This window comes from Jaculus jaculus, chromosome 6 (genome assembly GCF_020740685.1).
Source record: "Jaculus jaculus isolate mJacJac1 chromosome 6, mJacJac1.mat.Y.cur, whole genome shotgun sequence".
Lineage (NCBI taxonomy): Eukaryota > Metazoa > Chordata > Mammalia > Rodentia > Dipodidae > Jaculus > Jaculus jaculus.
The window spans coordinates 162,844,593-162,868,671 of NC_059107.1; the positions used below are offsets into that span (position 1 = coordinate 162,844,593).

At 45.6% G+C, this 24,079-nt stretch overlaps 1 protein-coding gene across 3 annotated transcripts in view; it reads left to right on the forward strand.

Moving 5' to 3' along the window:
- The window catches only part of Ppara (peroxisome proliferator activated receptor alpha), a 67,245-nt gene that overhangs the window by 22,163 nt on the left and 21,003 nt on the right, over nucleotides 1-24,079 (forward strand). For 2 of the 3 annotated variants that reach the window (XM_045152890.1, XM_045152891.1), the window contains exons 3-4: nucleotides 5,362-5,563; nucleotides 16,668-16,914. In XM_045152890.1, the coding sequence (XP_045008825.1) occupies nucleotides 5,504-5,563; nucleotides 16,668-16,914 (307 nt within the window). In that variant the 5' untranslated portion in view covers nucleotides 5,362-5,503. The remainder of the gene's footprint in view (nucleotides 1-5,361; nucleotides 5,564-16,667; nucleotides 16,915-24,079) is intronic. The other variant, XM_045152892.1, reaches the window with a different exon arrangement.

Here is a 24,079-nt window from a genome sequence, read left to right on the forward strand (position 1 = left end):
GATAGAGCCTCAGGTATATAATATACTAAGAAAGAATCTTTAGAAAGAATCTTTAAGGAGGGAGATTTTTAGAAAATAATTTGATTGTCAATTTACCCTGAAATTCTAAACAGTATCAGAGAATACAGATGATTCTATTTACCAAAAGAGAATGTGGTTTTTAAAATAATGAGAAATGACAATTTTGGCCTTATGATAACCAGTGTACTTTATATGGGTAAAAATGATTGGCTCCTTTGTCGAGATGGAATAGTGGGCTAATTTATCTCCCCACACCCAAAGTACAGACAAGACCTGAACGGTACCTTCCAAACTGCCAGCCGCCAGGCTGTGCAGGACCAGTGGCTCTGAGAGCGTGGCCAGCAAGGCAAGAGGTGTGACAGAGAGGGTTGCTGGCATTGCTGGCAGGGACCCAGGCAGAGCTTGGCCCACTCCCTTAGTTGAGGAGCTGATGGAGCTGGGTCAGAGAGGACTGTGTCTAGAGCGCCACAGGCCAAGGGTAGCCAAAAGGAAGCCCTGCAGACTCCGAGGCCTGCCGAGGAGCTCTGGCCCGTGTCTGTGAACAGAACTGCCGAGACCAGGACAAGAACCTGGAGGACTGGAGGGAGCACTCACGCTGGCCAGGCATGGTGTGTGGTGCCCCCACGGGCCTGGAACAGTGCCAGCTCCCACTGCCAACCTGCTACTTCAGGGGGGAATATGGCTGCCCACCTGCAGAGCCAGCCTGGGTCGTAGGGACTCATGACATGGACGACACACTGCTGTGGGCCTGCCTGGTAAAACACAAACCAGATTTCAGTCAAAAGTATTTCTAGGAATTCAAAGTCGACCCATAAAAAGCAAGGAAAAATCACAAATCTGATATCTAACTAAAGGTCACTAGGAATGAAAACGTCACAGGAAAAGAAAGCCCACAATGAGGAGGGAAGAGTTGAACTGTACTGATGTCACAGACACTAGATATAGTAGGCACATACATAAAGTAATTATAATGGTATTTCAGAGGCTTAGAAAGTTCAGAGGAAAAGGCCAGGGACGTGGCTCAGTGGACAAAGTGCTGGCTATGCAAGCGTGAGGACCTGAACTCAGACCCCTGGCACCCATGTCAAAGTCAGGCATCGCAACACGAACCTGTAACCCCAGCCCTGTGGAGGTGCACACAGGAGGACCCCTGGGGCTCACTGGCTAGCTACTCAGCTCTAGATTTAGTGTAAGAACCTGTCTCAAAAAAATGAGGTGGACAAGGCTGGAGAGAAGTCTCAGTGGTTAAGGCACTTGCCTGCAAAGCTTAACAACCCAGGGCTTGATTCCCAGGCAGTAGTCATGTAAAGCCAGATGCATAAAGTGGCACATGCATCTGGGGTTCACTTGCAGCAGCTAGAGACCCTGGGGTACACATGCTCTCTCTCTGCTCTTAAATAAATAAAATTTTAAAACTAAGGTGGAGAGTGACGGAAAAGCACACTAGATGTCAACCTCTGGCCTCTACCCACATGCACACAAGTATACTTACATGCTTATGCAAGCCCATATCCCATGTAGGCACACATGCACATGCAGAGAAGAAGAAAAAAGTTGAGACACGGAGGATGTTATAGCAAAAGATACAAATTGAAATGCAGTATCTAAGATCAGACATCCAGTAACAGGGCTGGGGGAGGGATGGCTCAAACACGAGTGCCTGAGTCACATCCCAGACTCTGTGCAGAAGCCAGACGTCGAGGCAGGCTTCTGTAATCCCAGAAAACCTGCGAGGTTGGGAGGCAGAAATAGGAGAATTTCCCAGATGCTTGAAGACCAGCAAGCCTGGCCAATAGAGCAATGACCAAGAGGCCCTGCCACCAACAACGAGGGAGTAAGGGCCGACACCCAAAAGTTGTGCTCTGACGATTACATGTGTGCTTTGGCACGCGCACAACTGTACTCACGCACATCAACACACACACTAAAACAATACACTGGGTAGGACTTGTGGCAGATTAGGTTTAGAAGAAAAATTAGTGAGCTTGAGGCATGGCTATAACAGCTATTTAAAAATGAAACAGAGGGCTGGAGAGATGGCTTAGCGGTTAAGCGCTCGCCTGTGAAGCCTATGGACCCCGGTTTGAGGCTCGGTTCCCCAGGACCCACGTTAGCCAGATGCACAAGGGGGCGCACGCATCTGGAGCTTGTTTGCAGTGGCTGGAAGCCCTGGCATGCCCATTCTCTCTCTCTCCCTCTATCTGTCTTTCTGTCTGTGTCTGTTGCTCTCAAATAAATAAATAAAAAATGAACAAAAAAATATTAAAAAATAAATAAATAAAATAAAATGAAACAGAGAAAAAGGGAATTTTTTTGTTTGTTTTCTTTGAGGTAGGCTCTCACTCAAGCCCAGGCTGACCTGGCACTCACTCTGTAGTCCCAGTCTGGCCTCGTCACCCTGATCCTCCTACCTCTGCCTCCTGGGTGCTTGGATTAAAGTCAGGTGCCACCACGCCCAGCTAGAAAAAGGAAATTTAAAATGAGGATGAATTAATGACATGTGCACTTACCTTAAGCTATGTAATGTATGTATGACTGGAGCCCCAAGAAGGGGAAAGAGGGATGGGAAGAGCTATTTGGAGAAAGTCTAAGTGCAGAGCTTTAACACACATACAAAGCAAACTGCTAGCACGGAACTGTACGGGAAAACCAACAAACACACAATCATGCTCACAAAGCACGCATAGGTGATGCCAGTCCTCACGCTGAAGATGCCATCGGCCAGTGTACTGCAGTTGGCACTGGGTTGCACAGACTCCTTCGCCCAACAGCAGCTGGGTGCACATCACTGTTTCCAGAAAAGTTACTAATATGGACCATATCCTAAATTACAGAGCAGCCCAATACATTTAAAATGATTCAAGTCATATAATGCAGGTTCTCTGGCCATGATGGAATTAAATTAGAAATTAGTCACATAAACATGACTGGAAAATCATCAACTATTTAGAAACTAAATGACACACCAAATTAATAAAGAAATCCAAGAAGAAATTAGAAAGCTATTTTAGACCAGACGTAAATAGAAACAACATGTTAAAAATTTACAGGGATGGGGACTAGAGTCTCAGTGGTTAAAGGTGCTTGTGTGCAAAGCCTAATGGTCCAGGTTTGATTTCCCAGTCGCCGTGTAAAGCCAGATGCACAAAGTAGTGCATGCATCTGGAGTTAGTTTGCAATGGCAAGAGACTGTGACATGCTGATTCTCTCTCCCTCTACCTCTCTTTTTCTTTCTATCTCTTTCTCCTTGAAAATAAATAGTATTTTTTTTAAAAAATAAAAAGCCTTACAGGGAACTGCCCAAGCATCAAAACCAACAGAACCAAATACCCACTCCAAGTGATGACCTTAAGCAATTAGGAGAGGAAGAGCTAATAGACCCAGCATAGAGCAGAACATGTAATAGAGAACAGAGCTGGAATAGAGAAAAATATAAGGAGCCACTGAAAAACCAGGCTGCTCTTAGAGAAGATCAGAATTCTGTAGGACCTCTGGCTTGGGTGATCCATGGGTGAAAGGAAAAGGGGCTGGAAAGATGACTCAGTGGTTAAAGGGACTTGATTGCAATGCCTGATGGCCTAGGTATGATTCCCCAGTACGCACCTAAAGCCAGCCACACAAAGGGGTGCATGTATCAGGAACTCATTTGCAGTGGCAGGAGGCCCTAGTATACCCATTCTCTCCCTCCCATTCTCTCTCTCTCTCTCTCTCTCTCTCTGTGTGTGTGTGTGTGTGTGTGTGTGTGTGTATCTGACTCTTTCTGTCTCTCACTTTCTCTCAAATAATAAAAATATTTTGTAAAAACATATGTACAGGACACAAATATTCACCACCTGGCATGAGAGAGAGGACATCACTATACAGTAATAAACTACTACAGTAATAAACAATACGTAAATGTTGTGAACAGTTTCGTGGCAGTCAATCTGACAGTTCAGAAGTATAGCAGTTACCTTGTTATTGCTGGACGAGATGCCCAACTAGGAGGAAGTTTGTTTCAGGATTACAGTTCCAAAGGATCAGCGTGGTGGAGAGAGTCCTGACAAGTGGCAGTCCTGAACAAGAAGCCTGGATCACCCCTCCCTCTCTCTCTCTCTCTCTCTCTCTCTCTCTCTCTCTCTCTCTATATATATATATATATATATATATATATATTTTATTTATTTATTTATTATATATTTTATTTATTTATTTATTTATTTATTTATTTATTTTGGAAAGAGAGAGAATGAGCATGCCAGGGCCTCTAGCTACTGAAAATGAACTCCAGATGCATGTTCCACCTTGTGCATCTGGCTTAGGTGGGTCCTTGGGCTTTGCATACAAATGCCTTAACCACTATACCTTTTCTCCAGCCCCAAAACTTTTTTGTTGTTGTTTTTTCAAGGCAGGGTATCCCTCTAGCTCAGGCTGACCTATAATTCACTTAATTCACTGTGTAGTCTTAGGCTAGCCTTGAACTCACCTCCTACCTCTGCCTCCTGAGTGCTGGGATTAAAGGGATGCACCACCATAGCTGGCTCTTGGGTCACATCTTCACATCAGCAGGGCAGTAGTTTGCGTACTGAGCTAAGCTGCATCACCACAAAGCCCACCCCCAGGGACACATCTGTTCCAGCACAACTCCACCTCCCAAAGCCCCACAGCTTTCCCACAACATCACCAGCTGGGGACCAAGTATTCAAATCACATGAGCCTATGGGGGACACTTCGTTCAAACCACAAGATAGAAGGACAAATCACTTGAGATATAAGGTGCTTTCCTGAAAAGCCTAATGACCTAAGTTTGACCCCCCAGAGCCCACATAAAGACAGATGCACAAAGTGCCACATACATCTGGAGTCCATTTGCAGCAGGTGGGGGCCCTGGCATTCCCATTCTCTCTGTCTTGCTTCTATCTCTCTCTCTGCTTGCAAATAAATAAAATATTTTTTAAGTTAACACAACTTACCATATCAGCAAAATGAAATAAAACCTGTTTGATCATCCCAGTAAACACACTTGATAAAATCCACTTTTTAGTTATTCCCTCCCACCCTTGGGTGTGCCAGGACCTTCAGCCACTGCAAACAAACTCCAGACACATGCACCACCTTATGCATCTGGCTTATGTGGTTCCTGGGGAGTTAAACCGAGGTTCTTTGGCTTTGCAGGCAAATGCCTTAACTACTAAGCCATCTCTCCAGCTCCCACTTTCTAGTTTTAAAGATAACCGTTTCTAGACAAAGATGAAAGGCAGTTCAGTAGAGAAAGGACAGTCTTTTCACCAGATGGCTTTTCACTGGGATGCTTGGCTATCTAGAGGCCTAAAATGAACATCTATCTGTATTTCATACCAGGTAACCCACAAAGAACAAAGAATGGCTGGTTCGTCATGGTTACTGCAAGTGTGGCTGTGGCTGAGGCTCACCTGAGGATCCAGAGTCACGACCCCTGTGGGGTGACAGCTGCAGTGACTCCATTCCCTAAAGCGACAGACACATGGACCTTAATAACCATGCGGACATTCAGCAGCATGAGCCATGCCCACCAGGGGCTCAGGTGACCTCACGCTCTTCACTAAACTTCACTAAACATTCTAACAGAGAATTACACTCACTGACTGAGACACGCCCTCTTCCCACTCACCCCCACCCCACCCCGCCATGTGTTGTACATGCATCTGGTGCACACGTGTGTGTGTGTGTACGCGCGTGTGCATGTGTATATGTGGAGGCCAGAGGCCAACACTGGTTATCTTCCTCAGTTGCTGTTTCTTTTTTTTAATTATGTATTTGAGAAAGAGTGGCAGAGAGAGGGAGGATGGGTGAAAAAGGGCTTCCAGCTGCTACAATGAACTCCAGATGCATGTGCTACTTTGTGCATCTGGCTTACATGGGTCCTGGGGCATTGAACCTGGGTCCTTTGGCTTTGCAGGCAAGCACCTTAACTGCTAAGCATGCTCTTTATTTTTTGAGACAGGGTTTCTCACTGAACTGGAAGGTCACCAGCAAGAAAGTTCCAGGGAAAAGAAAAAAAAAGCCAGGCATAGTGGCACACACGCCTTTAATCCCAGCACTCAGGAGGCAAAAGTAGGAGGGTCGCTGTGAGTTCGAGGTCACCCTGAGACTACATAGTGAATCCTAGGTCAGCCTGAGTTAGAGCGAGACTCTACCTTGAAAAACCAAAAAGAAAAAAATAAATAAAAAGAAAGTCCCAGGGACCCTCCCGTGTCTGCCTTGCCAGTGCTGGGACTAGCAGCACTTTGCAGCCGTGCCTGTGATCTCTGTGTGGGCTCTGGGGCCTCGTGCTTGCACAGTAACCGCCGAGCCACCTCCCAGCCATGCACTCTTGAGAGACATCGACCATACAGGAAAACACCAGATAGCGAAGGGGCTGATGGCTGTGGACATAAGTCAGAGTAGGAAGCAGAGGCCAGCGGCCCGGGTCACCGCAGTTCTGTGTTCTGTGACCCTGGGCGTGTTACGTCGACTCCCTGCACTGGAGTGTCCGCGTCTGTCACCACACTAGTAGTGCCTGCCTGTCTCATGTCTGAGCAAGGGTGACAGGAGCTGGGGGTGTTAGGTGCTCAGTGCAGCAGCGCCAGTGTGTGCGTCACGATCAGAGCTGGGGGGATTCGCACCTCTGCTTTCACCATCGGTATTATTGGTGGCAGCTCATCTCTGATTTATAGCTCTGTCTGACAGATACTAGTAATGGCTAGCTCTCAAAATTGGGCCACAAAGTCTATAAAACTATAAAAACATAATATGAAGGAAACGCAGCAACTTCTGTCATTTCCCAAGTTAGAGATCTAGAAAAGGCAAGCAGTCAAAGCACCACCCAGAAAAACCACGTTCGCCAGCGGTTTTCCCAATGGGAGGTTTGCACCGACTGTTACTGAAGAAGGCGTTCTAGAATTTGAGAGAGACTTGTGTCCCGCTCACCGCGTGAACAGGCGCTCTGTTCCCCTCCAACCTGGTAGATGATTCTCTGAACATAAGATTATGGACTCAAAGTCTTTTCCCTTCAGCATTTTGCAGGTATTAGCTCATTGTTGCAGTTAGGTCCGCATTGCTGGTAGAAATCACCCAGCCAAGATCAGCTTGGGGCGGGGGTGGGGTGGGGAAGAGGCTTATTTTAGCTTACCGGCTCGAGGGGAAGCTCCATGATGGCAGGGAAAACGATGGCATGAGCAGAGGGTGGACTTTACCCCCTGGCCAACATAAGGTGGGCAATACCAACAGGGGTGTGTGTCAAACACTGGCTTGGGGAAGCTTGCTATAACACCCGTAAGCCCACCCCCAACAACACACTGCCTCTAAGTGGCTTTAATTTCCAATTGCCATCAGCTGGGGAGACTAGCGTTCAGAATGCCTAAGTTTATGGGGGACACCAGAATCAAACCACCACTTTTTTGTTGTTGTTTCTTAGGTTGTTATTGAGAAATCCAAAAGTTTTCTGATATTTGATCCTTTTCTCCCTTTGAATGCTTAGATACGTTCTGGAATATCCCTATGACTGGCCATGTGCATGTCTGTTGTCATTTGATCTGTCCAGATGCTTGTGGATCTCAGCAAACAGAAATTCATAGTCTTCCTTTCTGAGAGCTTTCCCGGTATTCATGATGGTGGTTTCACTGCTCTTGGTCCTCCGCTTCCTTCCCTTGCTGGGATGGGTTATTTCCGGTCTGGTCCCCTGCTTTCTTCTCGCATTTTCCACCTGTCTTTTTACTGTATTCGCAGTGAGTTTCCAAGCGTTTATCTTCCAACTCTTCTGCTAGGGTTGTTTTCCCTGGCATCATGGAGCTTCCCCCTGAAGCCTGTAAGCCAAAATAAACCTCTTTTACCCACAAGCTGCTCTTGGTTGGGTGATTTCTACCAGCAGTGCGGACCTGACCACAACAGTGGTGAAGTTGTGAATGGCCACCGAACAATGACACAAGATGCTGCCCTTCCTCTTTCCTCACCAGAGACCCGCTCTCCAGCTCTTCTCCATGCCCTGTCTTTTAGCTGTGCACTCCTTCTCGCTGGTAGATTATCACCAAATGAGACATCTAGTAAGGCAGAACCAGGCCTTACTCAAGTTCATGGCACAAAATGCACCCAACAAACGCACCGAGCTAAGCCAGAAAGGGGACTATCTGTATGTTATTTAGACTCTGCGGGTGACCAGCACCAATGTTGGAGATATAGAAGCACTTTGGTTACCTGAACAAGATGATGGGACACGCAGTGTTGGAATAGATAAGAACGACGGGAACTTTTAAGTTGGACTAAATGCACTGGATTTTACATCATGGATGGTCATGAGTTGTGCGAGCCAGGGGCAGAACGTGATGGTTTGAGTCAGAGGACCACCTGTCGAGAAAGGGCCAGGGATCAGCCAGTACCCAGTACCAGGTGGGCACTAGGCCCTGATGAGCCAACCAGCCATGAGTAAGAGGCCCAGTGCCTGGGACTGTGAGTGACCCCAGCCCAGACAAGCAGAAAACTCCCCTTGCTGAGCCCAGCTCAGTTTACTGACTCCCTGAATTTGGAGTAAAACAGTAGTGAGCTTAAGCCATTTAATCTGGACCTGTCTGTTAAGTTTCTTTTGCAGTCACACATAGCTGATGCAGCTCTTGGAGTGGACTGTCCAGCCACTCTCAGTGATTTGTTTTCTGTGATGTTCAGGTCATAGATGAAGATGTCCTATGTGTCAGGTGACCTTTCCCCTTAGTTCTATTGAGCTTCTAGCCACCTTACAATCTTCATCTCTGGAATCTTGCCTTTGAGGCTCCCTGGTCACTGAGCTCCCCGTGTGACACACTGCCTTTGTAACTGTTGCTGACTTGTGCCTCTCCCGTGCGAGCCGGGCACAGCCCTTGCTTCACTGAACCTCCACTTTCGGTTCCATGAATGGGACCCGCCATACCCATCTTGACTGATGTTGAGGAAAACTAAAGGAAAACGCTACACAGCTTTCACTAAGGGCCTGACCCAGTGCATTGCTCAGTGAATGTCACTTTTCCTCTTGACCCTCCTTCTTTCCTCACCCCTCCAGCCCAGGGCCCTGGGCTTTGGACTCCTTCAAGGCTGCATTTACCTGTCTTTGGTCTCCAGTGTTAAGGGCATGTGTTAGCGCTGTGGGGATATTGGTGTGTGTCCCTTGGAATTCATCAAACATGCCTCCCATCCCAGAGGACCATCAGGCTAACTCTGAAAATGAAGGATCTGCCTTCTGAATTGACTTTTTTCTGCCAAATGCCCGCGGGCTGTCCTTGTCTGGAGTACCACCACAGTTGTGTGGCATATCCCGCTCCCCATGTGGCAGGGCTGTTGACCCATGCCCGCTTCCCCTCACCCGGCTGCTCAACGCTTCAACATTGCCACCATGCGACACGTGCTGTCTGTACGGGTTCAGGCTCCTCAGTGACAAATAGAAACAACTGACGTGTCAGTTGACTTTTGGTTTTGGGACAGACCTCAGCTCACTCAAGTTTGATTACAGCAGACATAAAATGCGTCCAAGCACACACTTTTCTTTTATTCTTTTGACATCACCCACAAAGGTAAGATTACATTGAAAAGCAGTATGTGGAAGTTCAGAACATGAAAAAGAAATGTTGGATTTGAGCTGGGAATCATGTTTCACCCCATCTACTGGGTACCTTGTACGAAGCAAGCCCCCAGTCTTCCCTGAAAATGCCTGGGAGTATTTGTCTTGGGCTGTGCAGTTTCAAAGCTACCTTGGACTTGTCACTCTGTTGTACATGCCCACCAGATCTTGATTACAGGATTTCAAGTTTGTGCTTTCAGCATTCTTGGGAAGGATCTAGTTACTAGTGGTTAAACCCGAGTGACGTGCAGCCTCTTGGAAATGCAGTTGACTTGATCCGTTCAAACACCCAGGCCCTGTTGCTTCGCCACTGCTGCATGCTGACCTTGGCCGTGGGCTTCCCACGTGTTTTGAGGGCCTGCTCTGCACTGACCACTGGCATGTCGATCAGTCTGCAGAGGGTAATAATTAACCCATGTTGGCAAACCCTGGGTATTAGGTGAAAGGACTGGGGGATTTTGAAGCTTTTTGTGTATTCTGAAATGTTGCTTTAGGTCCTTGCCCAACAAACAGGGTCAAAGACTTCTAAATATTAAATATAACGTATAAAAACATCTGTGGAAAGTAGCTAGGTTGTGAATTAGAATTGGTGGAGAAGAGAGAGAAACATGGCCTGCTACATCAGGACTCCTTTGGCGAGACTTCAGTCTTTTGCCTTGTGACCACTCTCTTACACCTTGTCAGGTTTCCTCTCACGGAGGGAGGGTTGAGCAGGCTTCTGTGTGGTGGCACTATTGCACACCTGAGGCCAAGAGCTGAGGGGTTTTCTGATGCAGGAAATAAGGTGCATCCTAGAGAAGATGTGCCACAGGAAAGCCAGGGGCGAGAGCCTGTAACTGTCTGGATGCTTTTAGGATGAAGGTGTGCTCTGAGGGTAGAAACTGGAACCCACAGCCATTCGTTCTTTTCTTGGGTCTCGGATCACATAGCACATGAAACTTTTTAAAAATATTTTATTTTTACTTATTTATTTGAGAGAGAGAGAGAATTAATGGGCATGCCAGGACTTCCAACCACTGCAAACCAACTTGAGATGCATGTGCCACCTTGTGCATCTGGCTTACTTGAGTACTGGGGAATTGAACTGAGGTCCTTTGGCTTTGCAGACAAGTGCTTTAAACACTAAGCCATCTCTCCAGCCTGCCCATAAAACTTTTTATAGTTTGGACAGTATCAAGTTCCTGCTATTTTTTAATATTTTATTTATTTATTTATTTGAGAGAGAGAGACAGAGGAAGAGGCAGAGAGAAAGTGAGAATGGGCACTCCAGGGCCGCCATCCACTGCAAATGAACGTGTGCCCCCTTGTGCATCTGGATTACATGGGTCCTGGGGAATTAAACCAGGGTGCTTAGGCTTCACAGACAAACACCTTAACCACTAAGCTATTTCCCCAGCCCTGCTACCTGCTACTTAAAAAGTAATTCCAGAAAATATTTTGGAAATGTCTTGTAGGTCTAAGGAACTATTAATAATGTCTAGATGTGAGGATAGGTCAGATACAGTGAGTACCCCCAAGAGCCAACTGTGAAGTGACTCCCTCATAGTCACTTTTATTTTTGTTTTTTTCTTCCCTTCTCTATGTCTTTATTTTTTCAGTACTAGGTGGGGGTGGGGGTGGTCAAAGCCAGATTTGTGCATGCTAGGCCAAGTGCTTGGCCATCGAACAACACACTCCAGCCTTTGTCTTCTTTCTTTTTAAAACTTTTTTAAACTTTATTTTTATTTATTTTATTTGAGAGAGAGAGAATATGGATGGGTGCGCCAGGGCCTCCAGCAAACTAACTCCAGATGCATGTGCTTTTGTGAGTGAGTACTGGGGAATCAAACCTGGGTCCACAGGGTTCCCAGGCAAACACCTTAACCACTAAGCCATCTTTCCAACCCTGTCTTCTTTCATTCTATCAAATGACATCTCTCATTCTTTCTGCTCTCCCCTCTCCTTTTTTTTCCTCTTCTTTTCTGCCTTCCCTTCCTCCTTTCCCAAATCTTGTTATGCGACCCAGGCTAACCTGGAAATCATAATTCTCCTGCCTCAGCCTCTAATGAGCTGGCATTACCAGTTGAGCTTTGATGAAACTCCTGGACTCTTCCTGCCAACACCTTGTCACGGGGTCAGCGTGACAATGTGCTCACCCCTTCATCTCACCGTGTTTACTGTCCACTACATGCTGGTCCCTGTGCCAAGCCAGAGCACAGGGTGAGCCGGCTGGACAGAGCCCTTTGCTAAAGACTGAAGGGTTGACACCCAGCACCTCCCTTCTCTCCGACTCTTGAAGCACACCTGCTGCACGCTGTTTACTATCGCACAGGGTTTTTGCCTCTTGTAAGCCTTTCCAGCCCCTGTGATGCTTATAATCCCAGTCGGCAAATTGCTGACCCCAGTCCAGAATTCCCCCGACTCTGGTTTGGATCCCCAGCAAACTTCTGCTGTCTCTGGACGTGGTGAGGCTATTCTGCCCCCTGCGTGATGTGGTGGTAGCTAGTCACACAGACAGGACAAGCTTCCACAGTCCCTACCCAGCATAGACAGCTCACAAGTGCTCTTCCTGTGCCAAGGGGTAGAAATGGCTACTGAACACTTACTCCACAGCAGGGAATGTTCTGGAAGTATGTATGCAAATACACCCGCCGCTCTCACGCTCTCAAAGCCTATGGTCCAGTGGGAGAAAAGGACATAAGTTATACCACCACATAGAAACAGGAATATTCCAGAACTAGGCCCCAGGAGTCAGGGGACCCCCCCCCCCAAAAGATATAAACAGTATATGGTCATTATGTGATTAGCAAGGCACTTCTGTCTGATCTTACAGACAGCAATGCATCTAAGAAAAACAATTTGGATAATATTTTAATATTAAAGGTTAGCAGTGACTATTAGAATTTTTCCCATTTTTTCTCTGTCCTTGCATTAAGGAATGTGTGTGTTTTCTGTTTTCTAATATTCTCCTCTGTAGTTCCCAAAGGAATATTTTTATTGATAAATGTTTAATTACTAAGGCAAAAAGACAGAGTTCTGGAGCCAGCTGGAAACTACTAACAAAGAAGGTTGTTCTCTGGGGCACAGGGCATGGTCACTAGCTGTCTAGTTGGTATTCTTAGTGAACTGGGCATGATGGCAACCTGTGGGTGTGAGATGCCTTGGCAGGACAGCCCCAAGATATTTCTGCTCCCAGCCAGACTCTGCAGTGATGCCAGGGCATGCCGAGAACCTCAGGGTGTTCAGGTTAGAGCTATGCCCCGTCACCCCTGTTATCTACCTGGGGGACTGGTTCAAAGGGAAAGAGAGGCTCTTATCTCTGTGACGGGCCAATGTGCTCAGTGATCTGAGCAGGCACTGGCCCAGCGGCCAGAGTTCAGTCAGGATTGCCTCACCTGGAGAGGGACTTTATCTCTTTACCTCATGAATGGCAAAACTTTTCTAGATGCATCTTGGTTATTCTTTAAAGGCTGCCAAAAAGCAAAATGATCAACTTCCAAATGCCGCGACTCCCCGAAGGCATGACAAGGAGCCCAGCTTGGTGCTGTGGTGAAATGGTGGAGAGAGCCCGTGGGAATAAAGGTTGCGGTCAGCGTGCATTTGCTAGGGCAGGGACAAAAGAAGGGGGGTTCCCGGCCCCATTCATAGCAGCCTCTGCCCGGCTATGCCTTTTTATGAGGTGAACTTTATGGCTGATATAGTAACCTTGGCTTTTGAACTTTTCGTGCAGTGAAAAGAACTTACGTGAGGCCTATGACCCCACTGGGTGCTGCCAGTGGAAGAAACAGCCCTTCAGATACAAAGTAGGACTGAGGGGCTAGGGGCTGGGGGATTGAGGGGCTGGGGGGCTGGGGGGCTGGGGGACTGGGGCGACAGCTCACAGGCAGACGTGTGCTTAGCATGCATGAAGCTCTGGTTCCCTTCCCAGCAGCAAATACAGAAACAGACGTGGACTCATGCTTTGACCGCAACTAGTAGATAATAGGAAGCCTTCTTTAGCCTAGGAAAGGTTAGTCACTCTTGTTACTTGTCACTTTTGTTACTGCCACCTGTAATAATTAGTCAGAATTCCAAGCACAAAACGCGAATTTCACAAAGCGTGCACTGTGGTCATCTTTCATCTGCTCAGACGGCAGCAACCCCCCCCACTTTGTACTTGTTTACACTGGGCAAACCAGAAGTGTGGCAGTGTTGCTCTGCCAGGGCACTTGGTGCTTTGAGAACTGTTCTCCTCCAGCAGGAAGCTTGTGTTCTGGGCTAGAGGGATGGCATAGTGGCTAAGGCACTTACGCAAAGCCAAAGGACCAAGGTTCAGCTCCCTAGAACCCACGTAAAGCGGATGCACAAGGCGGCCCATGCCTCTGGAGTTTGTTACAGCTACCGGAGGCCTTGGTGCGCCCATCCTCTCACTCTTTATCTGCCTCTTTCTCTCCCCACTCTCTCAAATAAATAAATAAAAATAAAATAGCACAAATGATTTTTTTTTCAAGGTAGGGTCTCACTCTGGCCCAGACTGACCTGGAACTCACTATGGAGTCTCAGGGTGGCCTCGAACTCATGGCGATCCTCCTACCTCTGCCTCCCGAGTGCTGGGATTAAAGGCGTGTGCCACCACACCCGGCTACAAATGTATTTTTTAAAAAAAGAAAGCTGATGTTTGCAAGCATACATGGTGAGAGTTACGCTATGGCTTAGCCAGAACACACCAGCACTAACCTCTGTGACATGAGCCGTGACCTTCTGGTGACCCCTCCTATATGGGAATACAGTTCAGGAAGCTAATTGTCATCCAGTCACCCAGGGAGCCAGCGGGAACTGAGCAGAGGGCCCAGGGAGGTGGGCCAGAAGAGGCTTAACGCAGCGCAGGCGGCCGGGCGCACCTCTCAGAGGTGCAGAGAGGAAGCGCTGAGGCTCCGTAGTGCGCAGCATCTTTATGGGGGGGGGGGTGACAAGTGCCACAGGGCTGGAATGCCCTACTGGAGGAAATTGGGTATTGATCTGGAAGTTTCAGGAAGTCATTTCAGATAAGCAAAGTGTGGTGTGACGCAACATAGAAAAGGTCGCCATGTTGCCACTTGCCCATACACGGCGTTCTTTTGTTGCCTGGTTCGTGCAGCCCCGTGTTGTTAGGGACTTGCCTCCTTAACTTTTCTTTTTTACAACCTCTGCAAAGCATTTGTTGCTACATAATCATTTTTTAGGATTATCTACAAGTGAGTATCTTAGTTATTTTCTCATCGCTGAGACAAAAGACCTGACCAGAAGCAATTTAAGGAAAGAAAGGGATTGTTTGGGCTTACGGCCCGAGGTGGCAGCCATGGGGGCGGGAGGGCACAGCTGCGGGAGCGTGAGGTGGCCGTCACATTCCGTCCTCAGTCAGGGAGCAGAGAAAGGTGACTGTGGCTGCTCCTGTGTTTTTCAACATTTTATTTTTATTTATTTGAGAGAGAGAGAGATAATGGGCACACCAGGGCCTCCAGCCACTGAAAACAAACTCGACACATGCCACCTTGTGCATCTGGCTTATGTGGGTCCTGGGGAATCGAACCTTAGTCCTTTGGCTTTGTAGGCAAGTGCCTTAACCACTAAGCCATCTCTCCAGCCCTCTCTCTCTCTCTCCTTTATATTTAGCCCAGAAACCCAGCCCATGGGATGGTGCTGCCCATAGTTGGCACAAGCACTCCCACCTCAGTTAACCTAATCTAGAAAATCCCTCACAGACATGCCCAGAGATTTGTTTCCATGGTGATTCTAAATCCTGTCAGGGTAAGCAGAGGTGAAACGACTGTCATGAGAACACTTGAGAGTGAATCTTACATTCCACATGTTTGCTGGCGGCCTGGCCTTCCTCTCTTAGGACCCCTTAGCTTCAGCCCAGTGGCCTGCCTTTGTCCCTAGAATGTGCTGGCATACTCTAGCACATGTTCTTTTAGCTAGAACATTCTCTTTCAAGATGATCCGGCCTTCCCTTTCCACCCCACAAAAAATTCCTCATCAACTTACCCCACCAGATATTCCCTCCTGCAGTTTACTTGTTCCCCACACCTGGGTCCCTCCTACAGTTGTTCAGTTGTTCCCCACACCTGGGTCCCTCCTACAGGTGTTCAGTTGTTCCCCACACCGGGGTCCCTTCTGCAGTTGTTCAGTTGTTCCCCACACCAGGGTCCCCACCAGAAAGGATGCTCTGGGGAAGCATGTATTGCATTTCATTCGTGGCTGAAGCCTGAGCCTATGCACACTGTGCAGTCAGTAAGGAATGGTGAGTTCCCTGGCTAAACAGGTGATGGCTTCTCTTGTGTTTTGTTGTTTCAAATTTGTTCCTTGTATATGTGTATGGGAGCATGTGCACGCATACATGGAGGCCGGGGGCTGAAGTCAGGCATCTCTCTCTAGTTGCTTGCCAGCTGAATTTTTTTATGTTTAAAATATTTTATTAGCTGGATGTGGTGGCGCACGCCTTTAATCCCAGCACTCAGGAGGCAGAGGTAGGAGGCCACCCTGAGACCACATAGTGAATTCCAGGTCAGCCTGAGCTAGAGTGAGACCCTACATCAAAAAACAAAAAACATATTTTATTTGTTTATTTGCAAGGAGAGAGAGAGAGAGAATAGGTGTGCACAGGCCTCTAGCAACTGTAGACAAACTCCAGGTACAGGTACCACTTTGTGCATCTGGCTTTCCATGGGCGCCAAGTCAAACCCAGGTTGCTAGGTTTTGCAGGCAGGTGCCTTCACCACTGAGCCATCTCTTCAGCCCTCCACCCCATTTTTTGCTAGCTGGCCAGCAAGTCTTCAGTACCCTCTTGTCTCTGCCACGCTGGCGCTGGAGTTACAGACGCCCATCATCACACGCGGCTTTTCTGTGGGTGCCAGGGTACTCGTGTGTGTGCAACAAGCCGTCATCAGGGCCTCCATGTTTCTGTTCTAGCGTGTTTCCCAAGAGCCAAGCTAACAAAAACTGCCCCCCTCAGTGCCACCGCCTGGATTGTGGAGTCGGGGATTTCTTCAGGGACAAGTGATGCCTTCACGTAAGAACTGAAGGTGAGTGCTCCGTGTCAGTGTCACCAACGATCTCCTTTCTCCCACAGGTTGATGCTCAGTGGCTGGCCTGGCCCCATCCAGGCAACATGATGGACACAGAGAGCCCGATCTGTCCTCTGTCCCCCCTCGAGGCTGATGGCCTGGAGAGCCCTCTCTCTGAGGAATTCCTACAAGAAATGGGGAGCATTCAGGAGATCTCCCAGTCCCTTGGTGAGGACAGTTCCGGAGGCTTCAGTTTCACAGACTACCAGTACTTAGGAAGCGGTCCAGGCTCCGATGGCTCTGTCATCACAGGTACGTGCCATATCCTGGAATTCATTTTCCACAAGTGTGTTTTCCTTGCAGAAAATGTCATGTGGAGCAATCTGACGTGCACACTTCCACGCACACACACCTGGCAACCATCATCACAGAATAGTGATCACTCCCATTGCCTCCAACACCAGCTTTGTGTCACTCTGTCCCCACCCCACACCCTGCTCCTCCCCACGTGATCATTGATCTTCTCTCTATCATGGGCTCATCGGTATTTCTTAGAACTTTATCTGAAGGTATCATACTTTCTAGCCAGGCTTCTGTCGTGACTCATGTTGCCACACATGTGCATTGTGCAGTGGACCAGGAGCTCATCTTTACAGTACAGCACCTGGCTGAACCATGGCTTCTTTCTGTTAACAAGCATTGGCACTATTTCCAGTTTTCAGCTAATGAAAATCGAGCTAGCCAGAACAGCCACACGCAGGTCTTGGCAGAGGCATCGGCTTTGTTTCTGGTGCTCTGCGCTTTGTCCCTTTCGCGCAGACCGGGAAGTGTGAGGGCTAGGACGTAGGAGCACATGTTTGGGTAAGGTTTTCAGACAGTTGTCAAGATCCTTTGCAAAACGCTGATCCCCAGTAGCATGGGGTTCAGTCCTCCCCACACGTCAGCCTTAGGGGCGTCAGGTATGCCTTGGTGTCTCCTGCACTGGCTTTAGCTTGCATTTCTCTAGTGACTGATAGATCTGAGCATCCTCCACTTGCTTATTTGTTCCTATGTGTTTTTGGTGGAATTTCTATTCTATTCTTGTTCCCTTTTCACTTGTTCATTTTCATACTACTGACTGTATATAGAGTTGTTTGTACATTCTAGATACAAGTGGCTTGTCCGGCTTAGGCTTGTGACAAATGCTACTTTCCAGGCTGTCTCTTTTCTATCTTTTTTAAATTCATCTATTCGAGTTTGTGTTGAATAATATGCTTTTATCCTGTTGGGCTTGCCTTTATATGTGACTTGATGTTTCTCTCTAACTGCTTTCAACATATTTTCTTTGGTTTGTGTGTTTAATAGTCTAATTAAAATATGGTGAGGAGAGGTTCGTTTCTGGTTTTGTCTGTCTGGTGGGCTTCCTGCATCTTTAATGGCATCTCTTTCCCTATTTGGGGGAATTTTTCTTCTATGATTTTGAAATTCTTCTCCTTTTACTATATCCTGAATTCTTATGTTTGATCTCTTCATAGTGTTAAAAATGTCTTGAAATTCCCATGCATGCCTTCCTATTAGTTTGTGTTTCTCTTTGTTGGATTGTTCTAGATCTGCCACCTTGTCTTCTAGTTTAGATATTCTGTTCTCCCCTGTGTCCATGCTACTAGTGATACTTTTTACAGAGTTTTTTATTTCACTTACTATGTTTTTCATGTCTAGCATTTCTGATTGGTTTGTCTCCATTATTTCTATTTTCTTACTCGTGTCTTATAGTGACCTTATCTCATAAAGTTGGTTTCCTGTGTTCTCTTGGGATTCCTTCAGGAGTTTGTTTTCTTGTTTGATTCATTTGAACTCAGATATGATCATTCTTTTGAATTCTTTGTCAGGCATTTCATCTAAATTGGTCTCACTGGAGGTCATTTCTGGTAGATTTATAATTAAAAAAAATTTATTTATATATTCAAGAGAGAGAGAAAAAAAAGGTAGATAGAGAAAGAGAAAGAATGGGTGTAACAAAGCCTTCAGCCACTTTAAATAATCTCCAAATGCATGTACCACCTTGTGCATCTGGCTTATGTGGGTTCTGGGGAATCAAATCTGGATCCTTTGGTCTTGCAGACAAATTCTTTTTGTTTTGTTTTGTTTTGTTTTTCAAGGTAAGGTTTCAAGGTAAGGCTGACCTGGAATTCACTATGGAGTCTCAGGTGGCCTCGAACTCACGATGATCCTCCTACCTCTGCCTCCCAAGTGCTGGGATTAAAGGCGTGCGCCACCATGCCTGGCTACAGACAAATTCTTAAACTGATACATCATCTCTCCAGCCCTGGACTTATAATTTTTGGTGGAATTATATTGTCTTGATTTTTTGTATTTCTTGTATTATAATGTAGAGATTTTGCATCTTGAGTTAATTTTTTTTTAATTTTTTATTTATTTATTTGAGAGCGACAGACACAGAGAGAAAGACAGATAGAGGGAGAGAGAAAGAATGGGCGCGCCAGGGCTTCCAGCCTCTGCAAACGAACTCCAGACGTGTGCGCCCCCTTGTGCATCTGGCTAACATGGGACCTGGGGAACCGAGCCTCGAACCAGGGTCCTTAGGCTTCACAGGCAAGCGCTTAACTGCTAAGCCATCTCTCCAGCCCTTGAGTTAATTTTTTAATTTTTAATTTTTTAATTACCTGTAGTATTCTTAGACATGTAAATCTGATGTTATGTATCTTCAGGGTAGGAGCTTAAGGTGCTAGGCATGGCTCTTCTATTACTCCCAGAGTAACAGTAGAAGTAACCCTTGGTGTTGAGTTTTCCTGCTATGCAAGTATTCTAGTAGGCTAGTTGGAGCAAAATACAGGCAAATTCTAAAACTCAATTGAGCAATATAAACACCAGCACAAAGTATTTATGCAAGAGTGCGGATTAAAACAAACAGATAATCCAACAAAGTCAAAATCCCTAAGGGTGTGTGCTGCCCCACAACCTTAATCCTGTCAACTGGGAGGCTGAGATTTCTGGTCTGTAATGGGTCCCAGGTCAGCCTGGGGCCAAGTGAGACCCTACCCCCAAGACAAAGGCACTGTAAACCAGGAAATATCAAAAGCAACAAAATTTACCCCCAAGCTGGGCATGATGGTGCATGCCTTTAATCTCAGCACTTGGGAGGCAAAGGTAGGAAGATCATGGTGAGTTCAAGGCCAGCCTGAGTCTACATAGTGAATTCCAGGTCAGCCTGGGCTAGAATGAAGCCCTACCTTGAAAAACCAAAAAAAAAAAAAAAAAAAACACCAAAAAACAGATCTTAGCCAGGCACCGTGGCACATGCCTTTAATCCCAGCACTTGGGAGGCAGAGATAGGAGGATCACCATGAGTTTGAGGCCACCCTGAGAATATAGAGTGAATTCCAGGTTAGCCTGAGCTAGAGTGAGACCCTACCTCAAACAACAACAACAAAAGCAAATCTTAATTTTGATAAAGCCCGGTTTATCAATGTCTTTTCTTTCATGGGTCCTGCTTTTTTGTGTCATATCTAAGACAGCCTTGCCTGCCCTATTGTGACCTTTTTTGTTTTTATTTTTATTTTTTGTTTGTTTGGGTTTTTCAAGGAAGGGTCTCACTCTAGCCCAGGCTGACCTGGAATTCACTATGTAGTCTCAGGGTGGCCTCAAACTCATGGTGATCCTCCTACCTCTGCATCCGAAGTGCTGGGATTAAAGGTGAGCACTACCATGCCCATCCCCATTGTAACCTTCTAGAAGTTTTAGGTTTTACATTAACATCTAAAATTCATTGACTTTTTACATAAGGACCAAAGTTTCTTTTTCCATTTTCTCTTCATATACAGATGCCTGGCACAATTTATTAAAGCTACCAGTGTCTCCATAGAACTGCTTTTGTGTCTGGGTCAAAATCAATTGCTTATTTATTACAGGTCCATTTCTGGGCTCTTTATTCAGCTCCATTCATCTGTTTGTTTCACTGGATACCAATCCTACAATGTCCTTTATGAAAAAGCCTGATGTCACCTAGAATAAATTATCTGCTTACATTCTTCTTTTCAAACCACTTTTTGAATAACCTAGAGTCTTTTCATTTTCACATGAATTTTAAAAATCAGTTGGCCAATTTCTACACCCCTCTGAAAAAGCTGCTGAGATTTTTGGTTAAGATAGCATTGAATCTATAATCAACCTAGGGGTTATCAACACCTTACTAATACTGAGTATTCTGACCCATGAACATGGTATTTCTCCATTTCTCTAGGTCTTCAATTTTTCTCAAAGTATATTATAGTTTCTAATATACAGTCTTTTTTACATTTTATGTCAAATTTATCTTTAAGCATTTTGTATTTTGATGTGATTTTTGAATGGCATTTTTTATATTTTAATTTATAATCATTTGTTACCACATATATAGAAACACAATTTATTTTTTAAATATTGATATAGTCTACATCTAGTAACTTTACTACATATTCTTTAAGATTTTCATGTAGATAATTCTGTTGTCAGCCATAACAAGGTTTATTTCCTTTATTTCAAGGTACCTATCTTTAGTATCTTTTTCTTACAATGTTACACTGGTCAGAACTTCCAGCACACTGTTAAATGAAAGTGGTGAGGCCTCCTTCATTATTATACATCTAGGAAAAAGCACTTAATGTTTTGCGATGGGGTATGTTGGCTGTGGTTTCTCTAAGACGCCCTGTATCGGAGTTCTTATGTGGGTGTTTATATGCACATTGCGGCACAGCAGTGCCCTTTTGGCCCTAGTTTGCTGTTTTTGTCAGGAATTAGAGTTGAATTTAAGGAAATATTTTTTATAAACCTAGGAGATATGATCAAATGGTGAATTACAGATTTAAAAAGTTAAGCCAACCTTGCATTCCCATGAAAAATATTATTGGATTATAATATATTACCATCTTCATCTTTAATGGAATTTAATTTCTAAAATGTTATTAAGATACACTAGTTCTAGCTTTATTTCTTGTAATATCTTTATCTGAGTTTGGTCTTAGATTAATTCTTGCCTGTGAAGTGATGAACCATTTCATCCTCTTTCATTTCAAGGAAGTGTTTTCTGTATAATTGATTTTTGTTTTCCCTTAAATACTTGGTAGATTTTATAGATAGAAGGTCTAAAGTGGCTTTTTTGTTTGCTATATATATTAGAGAGAGAGAATTGGCATGCCAAGGCCTAAGCCACTGCAGTTGAACTCCAGATGCTGTGCCACCTAGTGGACATATGTGACCTTTCATTTGCTTTACCTTTGTGTGTCTGGCTAACAAGGGATCTGGAGAGTCTAACATGTGTCCTTAGGCTTCACAGGCAAGTGCCTTAACCTCTAAGCCATCTCTCCAGCCCTAAAGTATTTTTTAATTAACTTATTTATTTATTTGAGAGAGGGAGAGGGAAGGAGGGAGGGAATGGCATGCCAAGGCCTCTAGCCACTACAAACTAACTCCAAATATATTTACCACCTTGTGCATCTGGCTTACATGGTTTCTGGGGAATTGAACCTGGGTCCTTAGGCTTTGCAAGCAAGTGCTTTAACTGCTAAGCCATCTCCAGCCCCTAAAGTGTTTTTTTTTCTTTATAGGAAGACTCTTTCAATTACATGTTCAATTTCTTTAATATATAGAAGACTGTTCTGTTTCTTTCTCTTCTTTAGTAAGCTTTGGTAATTTGTGTCTGTAGTAGATTCTCTAGAGAAAAAAGAACCAACAGAGAGAGAGAGAGAGAGAAAGAATGTACATGCGCATATATGGAAAAGGGGATTTAGAGGCTGGGAAGATGGCTCAGCAGTTAAAGGTGCTTGCTTGCCTTGCCTGCCAGCCTGTGTTCAATTCTCAAGCCACCAACATAACCCAGAATCAAAAAGTGACTCAACTATTGTGGTGTTCATTTGCAGTATCAAGAGGCTCTAGCATGCCCATACACACACACATGCAAATAAATAATGTTTAAAAATAAAAACTAAAGATGGAGTTATGTTGAAAGGAGGATTTGTTAGACTGACTGACATGATTAGAGGCCAGACAGTAACCCCAGGGCTGTCTGTAGGCAGGAGAGCCAGAGAACCCAATAGCCGATCAGTCTAAGAAGCTGGGAACTTCTGAACATGCAAACCAATGATGCAGTGCCAGTAAGGCCACAGGCCTGGAAGCTCCCCAGTGAACTGCCTAAGGGTCAGCACTACCCCTCTGTGCTTCCTCACTGTGAACTGAACACCTTCCTGCCATAGTGAACTACAACCTGGAACTGTGTACTGAAATAAACCCTCCCTCCCTTAAATTGATTTTTGATGGGTATTTTTCCCAACAGCAATAAAACTAACTGATACAGAAAAGTGCTGCCAAGAAGTTGCTATGATGAATCTGAACATGTGGTTCCTAGGCTACTAGAACTGGTTTTCAGGAAGAATGGATAAGACTTTGGAGCTGGGCGCTAGGAAAGCACTCTAACCCTGTCAACACATCTTGATGGGCTATTCTGATGGGAGCTTGGAAGACAAGAAGGATGAGAGAAAACTCAGACAGTGGAGGCCTGGCTCATAAGGTTTCAGACAAGGATTCTATCAGGGGTTGGGGCTAGCTGAGGTTCAGGTTACATGCTGTCAACGAAGCTGACTGTGGGGTTGGGGAGATGGCTTAGCAGTGAAAGGACCTTGCTTACAAAGTCTGCTTACCGGGGTTCAATTCCCCGGGACCCACGTAAAGCCAGATACACAAAATGATGCATTTGCAGTAGCAACAATCTCTAAGGCACCCATTCTCTCTCTGTGTTTGCAATATATATGTACATATATATTGTATTTAAAAATTTATTTATTCATTTGAGACAAAGAGAGAGAATGGGGTGCCAGGGCTTCCATCCACTACAAAGGAGCTCCAGATGTATGTACTACCTGTACATCTGAATTATATGGGTCCTGGAGAATCAAACCTTGGTCCTTTGGCTTTATAGACTAGTGCCTTAACCACTAAGCCATATCTCCAGCCTTATGTTAAGATTTTTGATGTAGAATCTTACTGTAAGCCAGACTAACCTGGAATTCACAATGTAGTCTCAGGCTGGCCTCTAACTCACAGCAATCTTTCTACTTCTGCCTCCTGACTACTGGGATTAAAGGTATGCTCCACCATGGCTGGCTTGAATAAAACATTTATTTATTTATCTATTTATTTATGAGAGAGAGAGAGAGAATGGGTGTGCTGAGGACTCTAGCCATTGCAAACGAACTCCAGATGCATGTGCCACCATATCTGTCTGGCTTATGTGGGTTCTGGGGAATAGAACTTGGGTCTTTAGGCTTCAAAGGCAAGTGCCTTAACCACTGAACCATCTCCCCAGCATGAGACCTATTTTTTTGTTTTGTTTTGTTTTTGAGTCAGGGTTTCACTATAGGCCAGACTGACCTGCAATTCACTGTGTAGTCTCAGGGTGGCCTTGAACTCACAACTATCCTCCTACCTCTGCCTTTGAGTGCTGGGA